We start from the raw sequence: 12,977 nt of genomic DNA, 5'->3' as shown, positions 1-12,977 counted from the left end.
TTATCCAGTACAGTTTTTTAAAATCAGTGAATTCAACTTAATGAGTTAAAGCATTATTACCTTTGTCTTTAACCAATGAAATAGGACAAAAAAAAAATATATATATATATATATTTTTACACTCAAAAACATTTGCACATCTTAATAATTTAAGTGATAAAGTTAAATCTGCTTTTGCACCTTCATGTTTTTTTTTTTTTAGTAGTTTTTATATATTTTGAATGTACATATTTTTCTCGACAATTTTTATGAACAACAATAACAGAATCATTTAAATGTTGGTGTTTACAACTACCTCGTTCTAAGCTAGCTTCTTTTATTTTTTGTCTTGCTTCTAGTCTTGACATGACTTTTATATCAACAGAGACTATGTCCTTACAAATAAAGTAAATATCATTTTCCTCCATCTTAATTAAATTATGTATTAAGTTATAATTAAAATAAAATAAAGGTTATAAATAACAGTTAGTAGTCAAATTAAGGCAAAAAATACCTAAAAAGGAAAGACGTGGGACTATCGACATCAACATACACAAACATGCAAGCTTCTTTCCTTATTTATATACTAATTTGACTGTTTTAAGTATAGTATACCTGCAGCAATTCAGCAGTCATTTTCACTATATTATTGTAAAAATTAACTAATAATTATAAATTAATAAAAATAGTTGAATTATATACACTACTGTATGATAAATATATGTTATACATTTTATACGCACACAGAAGAAATACATACAGGCAAATAAAATATATGTTTTGTGGAAGTTTTTTATATTTTAAGAACAGATGTTTACAAAGAATGTGTGTGGGGTAATAGACAAGTTTCATAAAACTTTGTGGCCTTCATAAAATATTAAAGATTCTATAAAGAAATATTTCAAGCGTGTAAAACGATGAATGATAGTGGTTCTTGTACAGTGTGAATTATATGTAAGTGTTCAAAGTAACTTAACTGGGCCAGTTTTAGTCTTAAAAGAAAACTGATTCAATGAAAATTATACAGAATTTTAAGGGCTACAAACTTTTGTTTAAACACTTTTTTGAAAAACGAATATGTCTAAATTTAATTAAATAATTTCAAAGAACCCATACACAAAAATCTAGCTTTTTATGGATTTTTCCTTTATATTGCAATTTGTTGTCTATTTTTCCTTACGTAAGTAGTATATTTTACTTACTCTACAATATAACAAAATTAAATATGTAACAAAACTTTTACACAGAATTTTCAAGCAAAATTACATTACTTTAAATTTATATTTAACACAAGTTACGATAACAATAATAATTCATTTAATTAGAATAATTATTCCTTTAATGTATTTTTTTGGTGATACTTGAAAAATTGTTTAGAATTAAAAGGGTTGTTTGATAACTTGAGATAATGCCAAATTTTTACCAGAAATCTCTAATTATAGATTCCCTGCCCTTTTGGTCATTACACTGAATCATCAACATTACTTATAAGTAAAAATAAATAGATAATTTATTTTTTTAAAAGTGTTACTAAACAAGATAATTTCTTGTGAGTAGGCAGTGGAATAAACCTTTTTATAAAAAAAAAATATATTCAATAACTTCATAAATAATAATTCTCAATTAAGAGTAAATGGAGAATTAAAAGATTAAATAAGAATTTTGTTAGTGGTCACGTGATATTAAACTCTTCAACCAGTCATACAAATTAAACAAACTCAATTCAGCAGTAGATAAACGAATAATTTATTCAGATGGGAATATAATTATATATATTAAACATCACATTAGAAGAGGTAATTATGTGCTATTCCAGTAAAAAAACTGCTCCAGCATTTATCTGGAACGATTGAGGATCTACACATTCTTTTTTTAATTTTTTTTTTTTATTTGATTAACTCATAAGCTCAGAGATTGTGCATGAAAAATTGAAAATTTAACACGTTCACTGCAGCGGATAAAATAGAGAACTTAATCATCTTGCTGTACGGGCAACTATGATGCCGTGTAGTAATTACCTACTATGCATTAAGATGCATATTGCCCTGTCCTGAGGTTTTGTACTGTGCTTGTAGTTTTTATACGGATTTACTCTATACGCTGAACTATTCGAGCTAGGATTTTTGTTCGGTATACATTTATGCCATACTGCATATCACATTGTTTTATAATCTCTTCCTGACAATTATATTTCCTTTTCATATATTTTTATGATAAGTTGTTCAAAAAATTATTCAATAAATCTTTCATAATACTGGTTAATCTTATAAATGCTGGTTTTTGTTTATAAATTAAATTAATTATATTAGATCACCTAATCTATTACTCACTGTTTTGATTTATCATCTTATTATTCATAAATGAGATATATGCTGAAATATTTTTCTTTAAAAAACATCCACTCAAATGTATATTTTAATAATGCAAACACTGGATGAAATATAAAATTTATTACCAGATATTTGGGTCTGAATCGCTTCACATAAAATATTTATATGCTTGCTTATAAACATCATCCAAATTATTAAATTGATTTAATTTTGACTTGATTAATTACTTTTTTCAACATATTTTTTTTATTTTGTGATGTCATTGTGAAAAAAGCTTTTTTAAATTCATAAATATTGAATGCTGTATTATCATTTATATAGTCTGAAATTCTTAATTTTATTTTTCATCTTTATTAAATTAATACTGTAAATTAATTATATACCATTATAAATTATAGTAAAAAAATTTTTTATAGAAAATTTATCATATTTTAATAAAAGAAATGATGCTGGCATGGAACAATCCAGCAAAAATACTCCTATTATTATGAATAGATGCTAAATAAGAATATGTATAAAAGAACTGTTTCAACTAGAGTTAGTTCACATGTTTTCTGAGAGATATCGTAGAATATAAAATCATTTTAAAAAATATTTTTAGTAAAGGGAAATAAAATATTCGTTACATATTACACATTATGTGCCGTAACGCATAGTTGTCAAGTACAATATGGCAACAATGAGGCCCATAGTAACAAGTACAGCACAAGAGTTAAGTTAAATAATTTACCATTCAGCACTATACTGAAATAATGCATACGATGACAAGCACAGAGCAACTCCTTGTTATGGCACATATATGCGTCGTACTGCAGCAAACGTATTAATAAAAAAAAAAAAAAAAAGAAAAAATACCAAGCTACTTTGCTTAAAACTATGCTCAAAGCTACATGAGTGTAGATCCGACTATGTTAAAAAATGTATCAATTTACATACATAAACAAATCAACTAGTAAATAAATACATTTTATAATTTTCATATTTCTTTCTGAAACAAAAAGAACCTAACAATAATTATTGCAGATATCTGAAATAATGTTCATGGATGTATGTAATGAATATTCATGGAATTAATTAAATTTAATACATAATAATACATAATATGATGCCTATAGCATTTACAAATGATAAACTATTTATTATATTAAGAGATATAGTTTATGAATTATTTTACAATGGCTATAATGTAAATAAATACTCTAAACTAAACATAGTGTACAATGTAAAATAATTACAATAAATATGCAATATCATTTTCCTATAATCAATTTTTTTAAAAATGAACCATATAGAGAATGTCATGCAGGAATCTCAGATGTTTTATTGCTGCCTCTAGCTTGTGGCTGAAAAATATAAATAAAATAAAATAAATTACTGAAATATTTATTATGAATATAAAATATATATGTGTACTAATAAATTATTTAATAAATTTAAAATAAACTCTGCAAATATTTAAATTAGATAATTTTATTTATAAATCAGAAAGTAATAAAAGCAGCAGCAACATATTTTTGTATATAAATTTGCCATTCCAGTAGTTGAAAACAAGTGCTTGAAGACTGGAGTCCCGGTGAGGGGACCCCTTTGGAGTCCTCTCATTAGAGGCGTGGCATGTCCTGCAAGACCAAGTTCTGGCTACTTGGGCAGGACCTTGTGTTCTGCCGAGGTAGTTTGAGGTGAAGGCACCCCCCCCCCTCCCCACCAAGAGCTGAGTAATGCTTAGATGCTTGTTCCAGCTCCAGGGGACGGGGTAAATGAAGGTGAACAAAAAAAAAAGTAGTTTACAACAAATCTAGTTTACCAACATGTTATAAACATATAAATAAAAATATCCAAGTAAAAAGATAAAATCTATTTAATGGTCTGTAAATATAAAATTATTTTGTAAAATCAAATTTTTAATTTTCTTTAATATTTTTTAGCCATTATTCTCATGCAGTGATTAGGTGGTCTTACATTTTTTTATTAAATTGACTTTCACAATCCTTTCTCACAGATAGATTTCTGTGCTTTTGAAAGATTCAGTTTAATTAAAATTCTTCTACATGCAAGAGTATCTCAGGTTTGAACTTTAGATGTTATGTTAATATATTTAAACTTCTGACATTCCTTCAGATCACAAATTTAGTAAGTTTCTACAAAAACAAACTTTTTGTCATTGACTTTTCCTTGTGAAGCAACATCTATAAGAAGTTTATAAATATCTATTATCAGTTACTCATACATTAAAATACAAATAACAGAAAATTTATTTGGATCAAATAAATCAACTAATTATTTGTAAATATATAATTCCAGGTTCAAATTTAACAAATTCAGATGATTGGTTTTGTATTGATTTAGAAATTAATCGATTTTGCAATATCAACTAAAATTATATTATGCTGTAGAAGTACTTACCATGATATAAACATGTGATGGAAGTACTCTGTCACTTAATTCAGAAATTAACTGATTAACGATAGTATCTGTACCAAGTGTAAGTTTAAGCTTTGGTAATGGAACCAATCCCGATAATAGTGGATATAAGTTATAATCAAGCTCTCTTTGTGATTCTGGTAAAACTCGGACATGTAACTAATAATACAAAAAAGACATTAAAAAAATAACAGACCTATTTGCAAAGTTATTTTAAATGGTTGGCTGAAATGTAATACACAGTCACTCATAACTCACAAGTAAACATAGATAGTCAAATGAAACAAATATAGTGTAAAAATACATTTCATTTCGACAAAGATTAACAATTGTTTTTTTACATTTTCACCATTTACAGCTAAATGTTTCTTGATTCCTTGCAATTTTTCCTTGATTCACATCACTGCCTCCTTCAGTCATCCATGGTAAAATGGATACTCTTAATATCCCTCTTTAATTGCAGAAAAAGTGTAAATCACAAGGCACCAAATCTGTTAAGTATGAAGGGTGAAGGGTAGGAATAATATACGTTCAAATTTCAACTTCACAAGAATCTTGGCAGTTGTACGTGATGTGTGAAGCTGAGTATTATCATGTTGCAAATTTATTTATTGGCTATGTGGATTGTTGAACATATATATCCTCAAGTTTTTAACATCGCTATATATCGAATAGAATTTACAGACAATCCAAGCTTTCAGACAGTCAGTTTTGTACAAGTATTTGGAATCCCAGAATACTGTTATGGGAATTTTTTTGTAGAGGGTTTTGATTGTGGTAAATTATAGGGCCGGAATTCCACACTTTGTTGTTTTCCATTACCATAAATAACTTTTAGAAGATGATGAATGTACCTAGTAGTTTTTCTTCTTTGTTGTTAAAAATTCAAATATTATAAGCTTTTGTAGGTGTGTACTTAGCAGATGTACTCGACTCTATAATAATGACAATTGATCGAAATTGAAAGGGAATGGATCAACAAGTTTTGGAATGTTAGTAATATGGAAATGAAATCATAAGATGGCGACAACTATAAACTAACAGAAACCTAAGTCTTTTCAACCTCTGCTACATTCACTCAAAAATTACAATCACATTCCACTTTATAATTATTTATAATAATTTTCAATGCTGTAATCTCTACATTAAATCTCTTTGTCATCTGTAAATGCAGTATATTAAATCTCTTTCAAATTCACCTCAATTCAGTCGCCATAGAAAATGACTGCAATGAAAATATTATTACCGTGAAAATGAACTATTCCACAACTGTTTTATAACTTTGTCTTAGGTCTTGTCTGGAATAACAGTAATGGATGGTGGAACTGAGAAATGTGCAATAGTTTTTATATGGAGTTTGACAGATCAATTACAATGGCTTCATCAAACATTTGAAAAGTATTCTATAATCCTCAATAATTTTTTAATAGCATGTATGTTTAAAGGTGGCAGTATGTCACTTCATGATAACTAGTGTTTAGGGACCGACAAAACACTAGCTAAATAACAGAAAGATATTGAAAAAATTTTATTTAGGAGACCCTTTGCCTAACTATCTATAAGCTTGCACACAACTATGGGATTAAATAAGAAGTCTTGCTGAGTAATTTTTAAGTATAACTGAGGAGTTTTTAAGTTCATCCAAATGAAAATCAGAATATATTTTCCATTACTACAAAACTTGTTCCGTGACCAAAGTTTAAAAAGCAGCCTGGAAATTGCATAATGGTCCAAATTTCAGTTTTATGTTAATCACAAGTAATGAAATATGCAATTAAGGTAATGTAGAAACAAAACAACATACACCATAGTGAAAGTGCCAAAACTTACCATGTCAAAGGATAATGTGAAGTAGTTATATAGTTCAACAAAGAGCTAATTTGTTCTTTTGAAATTGAATTGAGACGTGATCGAGTGCAGCATACATTCATTAGAACGATGCCAGTTGTGAGATAGTAGTGAACCAGTAAACACGTCATTGTGAGTGCTTTGTGTGTCTGAATTATTGTGTATTATATATTTACAACTTTATTTTCTTTTAATTTTAACTTTTTATTTTTATTTAACTTTTAAATTTCTTTTAATTGGTCGTTAGTTACAAAATGCCTAGAGTTTGTTTTAATCATCCTAACAATTTTTGTTATATATGTAGTGAAGTGATGCACAAGTCCCAGATGAAACCTTACTCCATTAGTAAAAAAGTGTTATGAAATTTATTTTGGGTGTAAAGTTGGGGACCAAATAAGGGCCTGGGCCACACGTATCTGTTGTTTATCGTGTTCTAGGCTTTGCACTGCATAGCAAAATGGTACATACAACATGTCATTTGCTATCCCTACGATTTGGAGGAAACCTAAAGATTACTCTTTTGACTGTAATTTCTGCTTAACAAACACTAAAGGGATTACATTAAAATCAAAACATATAGTGGTGTAACCTAACTTGCAATCTGCAATGAGACATGTGAAATTAGATGAAGCGAGTTCAGAGTCTGATGGAAGTAAGGAAGATAACGGAACATATTCAGGTGATACAACTTTTGAACAGAGCAGTGCATCTGAGCCTCATTTACTGACTCAAGAAAATCTTAACGATCTCATACGAGATTTAAAGTTATCCAAAAAAACAGCTTGAAATGCTTGTTTCCCGGCTAAAGTCTAAAATCAAGGCAAATGGAATCATAATATGCTGACCGATTATTGCTGCACCATCAAGAGGGATGTTCCACAGGTGAAATATAACAGAAAACTATTTCTTACTTTCTAGGCGAGTCAAATGCTTGAATATTGTAAAATTAAGAATGCAGAAAGTATTAAAATGTTTGAAATTATAAATGCCTGTCTCTCAGAAACCTTGCGTGATGGGAAAATACCAATATCATTTGAATTCAGGAGAAAAAATACTATCAGAATCACGTATTTTTCTTCCAGAGACAAAAAATAAATCTTTTTTGTTCCCCAGTGTTATTAATAAATCAATATATTTAAATTAAAAAAAAGGAGATGATGTCCAATTCTAACTGATGTGCTTTCCCCTTGATCCATATATTTCATTAATTAAAATTTTATTTGGCTACAACTCTGGAACCAATGATAGTAAGTACCACTTATGATATATTGTTAAAAAGCTCTCAATGAGGGCTTATTACTGCAGTTAAGAAAAAGTTTTTTTGTCTTTTGGGCTTTTTGGACACTTTTGGTTCAGTCAATTGCAATCAAAAGGGGAGATGCACAACTAGATGTTACAACAGTCCTAAATTCAAAATTTCACCTCATACGGCTAATTGTTTTTGAGTTATGGGAGATACATATGTATACAGATGTCATACCAAAACTAGTCAAAAATGGATTCAGGGATGGTCAAAATGGTTATTTCCATTGAAATCTGACATTTTTCGTGACCACAATACTATCTTTAGTTTGTAAAAGGAAGTAAATATATGAAATAAAATTTCTAATCTGTGATATATTTAATTTATAACTGTTAACTGAAAGTACCCATGTACTTTCCATTGTACAACCATACAATGGGTGTGGTTTGTATATATACCATACTCATAGATGTACGAGTATTATCTACCAGGTATGTAAATATGAAACTGGAATTTGCCCTTAGATGGCCCTTGCTGTTAATGTAGTTAATGTCAAATTGCATCATTGGCGCCATTTTCTTTCTCTGACAGCTAACAAAGATTTTCAACTCATAACAATACGAGTTTCGTACAACAGCATAGTTTTAATCAACGTTGAACATGTCAAGTTTTGTACCTACAAACTACGATTTGCAGACAGCATTGATTTTGTTACCATTTAAAGAAAACTGTTGAAGAATTGCATTGAATGCTTGTCGAAGCTTATAGTGAGCATGCTCTTGGTAAATCACAGTGCTTTGAGTGGTTTAAAAAAAAAATTCAAAAGTGGCGATTTTGACATGGGAAACGAAGACGTGGAAAACTACCGAAAAAGTTTGAAGACAGTGAATTGCAAGCATTGTTGGATGAGGATGATGCTCAAATGCAACAACTGTGAATTAATTAAATGTAACATAAGAAGGTACCTCCAAACGCTTGAAAGCCATGGGAAAGATTCAGAAGATGGGAAAATGGTTCCACATGAACTGAATGAAACACAGCAAGAAAACCGAAAAACCACTTGTGAAATGCTGCTCACCAGGTATAAAAGAGTCATTTCTCCATCGAATTGTGACAGGTGATGAAAAGTGGATATATTTAGAGAATTTTAAATGTAAAAGATCATGGGTAATTTCAGGTGAATCATCGACATCGATTTCAAGGCCAAATTGCTATGGAAAGAAGACAATGCTCTGTGTTTGGTGGGATCAGAAGGGTGTGATCTATTATGAGCTGCTAAAACCTGGTGAAACCGTTAATACTGAACGTTACCGACAACAAATGATTGATTTGAATCAAGCACTGCGTGAAAAATGACCAGAATATAAAAAACGGCAACACAAAGTGATTTTGCTTCATGATAATACACCATCACACACAGCAAAACTGGTCAAGGAAACAATTGAGGCACTCAGTTGGGAAATACTTTTGCATGCAGCTTACTTAACAGACTTGGCTCCGTCCGGCTCCTATTTATTTGCATCGGTGGGACATGCACTTGCTGAGCAGCGCTTCACTTATGAAAATGGCTTGATGACTGGTGTGCCGCAAAAGAGCAACAGTTTTTTTGGCATGGCACTCATTAATTGTCAGAGAAATGGGAAAAATGTATAGCTAGCAATGGAAAATATTTTTTATCATTTTCATACAATAAACGTGTATTTTCTACACAAAAATTCCAGTTTCATATTTACACATCTTGTATGTATTTTGTTACAGAGCTCACCAGCTTCAAATTAATGAAACTTTTTCAAGGCCTAGTGAAGCTAAATATGTCATACATTCACAATTTTTCTAATTAATAATACCGTATAAGACTGAAATACATCAGTCAATAAGGATCAATAGCCAATAATATTTTACTATTTCAAATTTATATATTAAATAATAAACATTATTATATATAAATGTATATATAAATTAATAATTTATTAAAATATTTGTGATTAAAAATTGTTTTGTGAAAGTTTAATATAATACCTTAATTTATACCTTAAATTTTGTTAATCATGATATCTATATATTTTGTTAAAAGTGCACGCAATTGTGATAAGTATTTATCTTGTAAAATCTTATACTGGGTGTCCTTAAAAGGTGAGGCTGAACTCTAGGAAGTGATTCTACTTAATATACTGAAGAAAAAGTTTCCAGTGAACGTAGGTGCGAAAGTGCATATTTTTCTATCTGTCCGCCATTTTGTTTTTTTAGAAAAAAATTATTTTACAAGAAGGGTTAGAGATAATAAAATAAAATTTTGTACTAACATTTTTAATAGGAAAAAAAATAACTGACACTCTTCGTCGACAAATTTCAAAATGGCGGTTGTTTCAATTTTTCAATCTTAAATATCTTAGGAAGTATTAGATTTATCAAATTAAGATGTATTATAAAAATTATGAAGCATTATTTGTGAAAAAATGACACCTATTTGTAAAAATCTGATGACAAACAACAGAGTTATTGCAAAAAGTAGGCCTCAACCGATATGGAGGCCATCTTGTTTTTTTTTATTATTGTGACTCACTTGATAACTAAATCAAATTTTCTGATTAAAATTGCTAAAAATTCAACATTATGGATATTTAATAATAATTATTGTAAGAGAGCTAGCCTAGAGACAATTAATTCTCAATAATACAAAAAAGTATTCTTTTTTTTTTTTTTTTTTTTGTCTTCAGTCATTTGACTGGTTTGATGCAGCTCTCCAAGATTCCCTATCTAGTGCTAGTCGTTTCATTTCAGTATACCCTCTACATCCTACATCCCTAACAATTTGTTTTACATATTCCAAACGTGGCCTGCCTACACAATTTTTCCCTTCTACCTGTCCTTCCAAAATTAAAGCGACTATTCCAGGATGCCTTAGTATGTGGCCTATAAGTCTGTCTCTTCTTTTAACTATATTTTTCCAAATGCTTCTTTCTTCATCTATTTGCCGCAATACCTCCTCATTTGTCACTTTATCCACCCATCTGATTTTTAACATTCTCCTATAGCACCACATTTCGAAAGCTTCTAACCTTTTCTTCTCAGATACTCCAATTGTCCAAGTTTCACTTCCATATAAAGCGACACTCCAAACATACACTTTCAAAAATCTTTTCCTGACATTTAAATTAATTTTTGATGTAAACAACTTATATTTCTTACTGAAGGCTCGTTTAGCTTGTGCTATTCGGCATTTTATATCGCTCCTGCTTCGTCCATCTTTAGTAATTCTACTTCCCAAATAACAAAATTCTTCTACCTCCATAATCTTTTCTCCTCCTATTTTCACATTCAGTGGTCCATCTTTGTTATTTCTACTACATTTCATTACTTTTGTTTTGTTCTTGTTTATTTTCATGCGATAGTTCTTGCGTAGGACTTCATCTATGCCGTTCATTGTTTCTTCTAAATCCTTTTTATTCTCGGCTAGAATTACTATATCATCAGCAAATCGTAGCATCTTTATCTTTTCACCTTGTACTGTTACACCGAATCTAAATTGTTCTTTAACATCATTAACTGCTAGTTCCATGTAAAGATTAAAAAGTAACGGAGATAGAGAACATCCTTGTCGGACTCCCTTTCTTATTATGGCTTCTTTCTTATGTTCTTCAATTGCTACTGTTGCTGTTTGGTTCCTGTACATGTTAGCAATTGTTCTTCTATCTCTGTATTTGAACCCTAATTTTTTTAAAATGCTGAACATTTTATTCCAGTCTACGTTATCGAATGCCTTTTCTAGGTCTATAAACGCCAAGTATGTTGGTTTGTTTTTCTTTAATCTTCCTTCTACTATTAATCTGAGGCCTAAAATTGCTTCCCTTGTCCCTATACTTTTCCTGAAACCAAATTGGTCTTCTCCTAACACTTCCTCCACTCTCCTCTCAATTCTTCTGTATAGAATTCTAGTTAAGATTTTTGATGCATGACTAGTTAAACTAATTGTTCTGTATTCTTCACATTTATCTGCCCCTGATTTCTTTGGTATCATTACCATAACACTTTTTTTGAAGTCTGACGGAAATTCCCCTTTTTCATAAATATTACACACCAGTTTGTATAATCTATCAATCGCCTCCTCCCCTGCACTGCGCAGTAATTCTACAGGTATTCCATCTATTCCAGGAGCCTTTCTGCCATTTAAATCTTTTAATGCTCTCTTAAATTCAGATCTCAGTATTGTTTCTCCCATTTCATCCTCCTCAACTTCCTCTTCTTCCTCTATAAAACCATTTTCTAATTCATTTCCTCCGTATAACTCTTCAATATATTCCACCCATCTATCGACTTTACCTTTCGTATTATATATAGGTGTACCATCTTTGTTTAACACATTATTAGATTTTAATTTATGTACCCCAAAATTTTCCTTAACTTTCCTGTATGCTCCGTCTATTTTACCAATGTTCATTTCTCTTTCCACTTCTGAACACTTTTCTTTAATCCACTCTTCTTTCGCCAGTTTGCACTTCCTGTTTATAGCATTTCTTAATTGCCGATAGTTCCTTTTACTTTCTTCATCACTAGCATTCTTATATTTTCTACGTTCATCCATCAGCTGCAATATATCGTCTGAAACCCAAGGTTTTCTACCGGTTCTCTTTATTCCGCCTAAGTTTGCTTCTGCTGATTTAAGAATTTCCTTTTTAACATTCTCCCATTCTTCTTCTACATTTACTATCTTATCTTTTTTACTCAGACCTCTTGCGATGTCCTCCTCAAAAATCTTCTTTACCTCCTCTTCCTCAAGCTTCTCTAAATTCCACCAATTCATCTGACACCTTTTCTTCAGGTTTTTAAACCCCAATCTACATTTCATTATCACCAAATTATGGTCGCTATCAATGTCTGCTCCAGGGTAAGTTTTGCAGTCCACGAGTTGATTTCTAAATCTTTGCTTAACCATGATATAATCTATCTGATACCTTGCAGTATCGCCTGGCTTTTTCCAAGTGTATATCCTTCTATTATGATTTTTAAATTGGGTGTTGGCAATTACTAAATTATACTTCGTGCAAAACTCTATAAGTCGGTCCCCTCTTTCATTCCTTTTGCCCAGCCCGTATTCACCCACTATATTTCCTTCCTTGCCTTTTCCAATGCTTGCATTCCAATCTCCAACTATTATT

The 12,977-nt window shown here is 30.2% G+C and overlaps 1 protein-coding gene across 1 annotated transcript in view; it reads right to left on the bottom strand.

Moving 5' to 3' along the window:
- Positions 1-1,701: 1,701 nt before the first annotated feature.
- gry (trafficking protein particle complex subunit 11 gry) overlaps positions 1,702-12,977 on the bottom strand; it is a 71,902-nt gene continuing 60,626 nt past the window's right edge. Inside the window, exons 19-20 of the mRNA XM_075364372.1 lie at positions 4,713-4,889; positions 1,702-3,652 (exon numbers count right to left, since the gene is read on the bottom strand). Of these exons, the coding sequence (XP_075220487.1) occupies positions 3,608-3,652; positions 4,713-4,889 (222 nt within the window). The 3' untranslated portion in view covers positions 1,702-3,607. The remainder of the gene's footprint in view (positions 3,653-4,712; positions 4,890-12,977) is intronic.

This window comes from Lycorma delicatula, chromosome 4 (assembly GCF_047948215.1).
Source record: "Lycorma delicatula isolate Av1 chromosome 4, ASM4794821v1, whole genome shotgun sequence".
NCBI lineage: Eukaryota > Metazoa > Arthropoda > Insecta > Hemiptera > Fulgoridae > Lycorma > Lycorma delicatula.
Note: the sequence above shows the minus strand (reverse complement) of the source record. Positions and strands in the feature narration are given on the sequence as shown.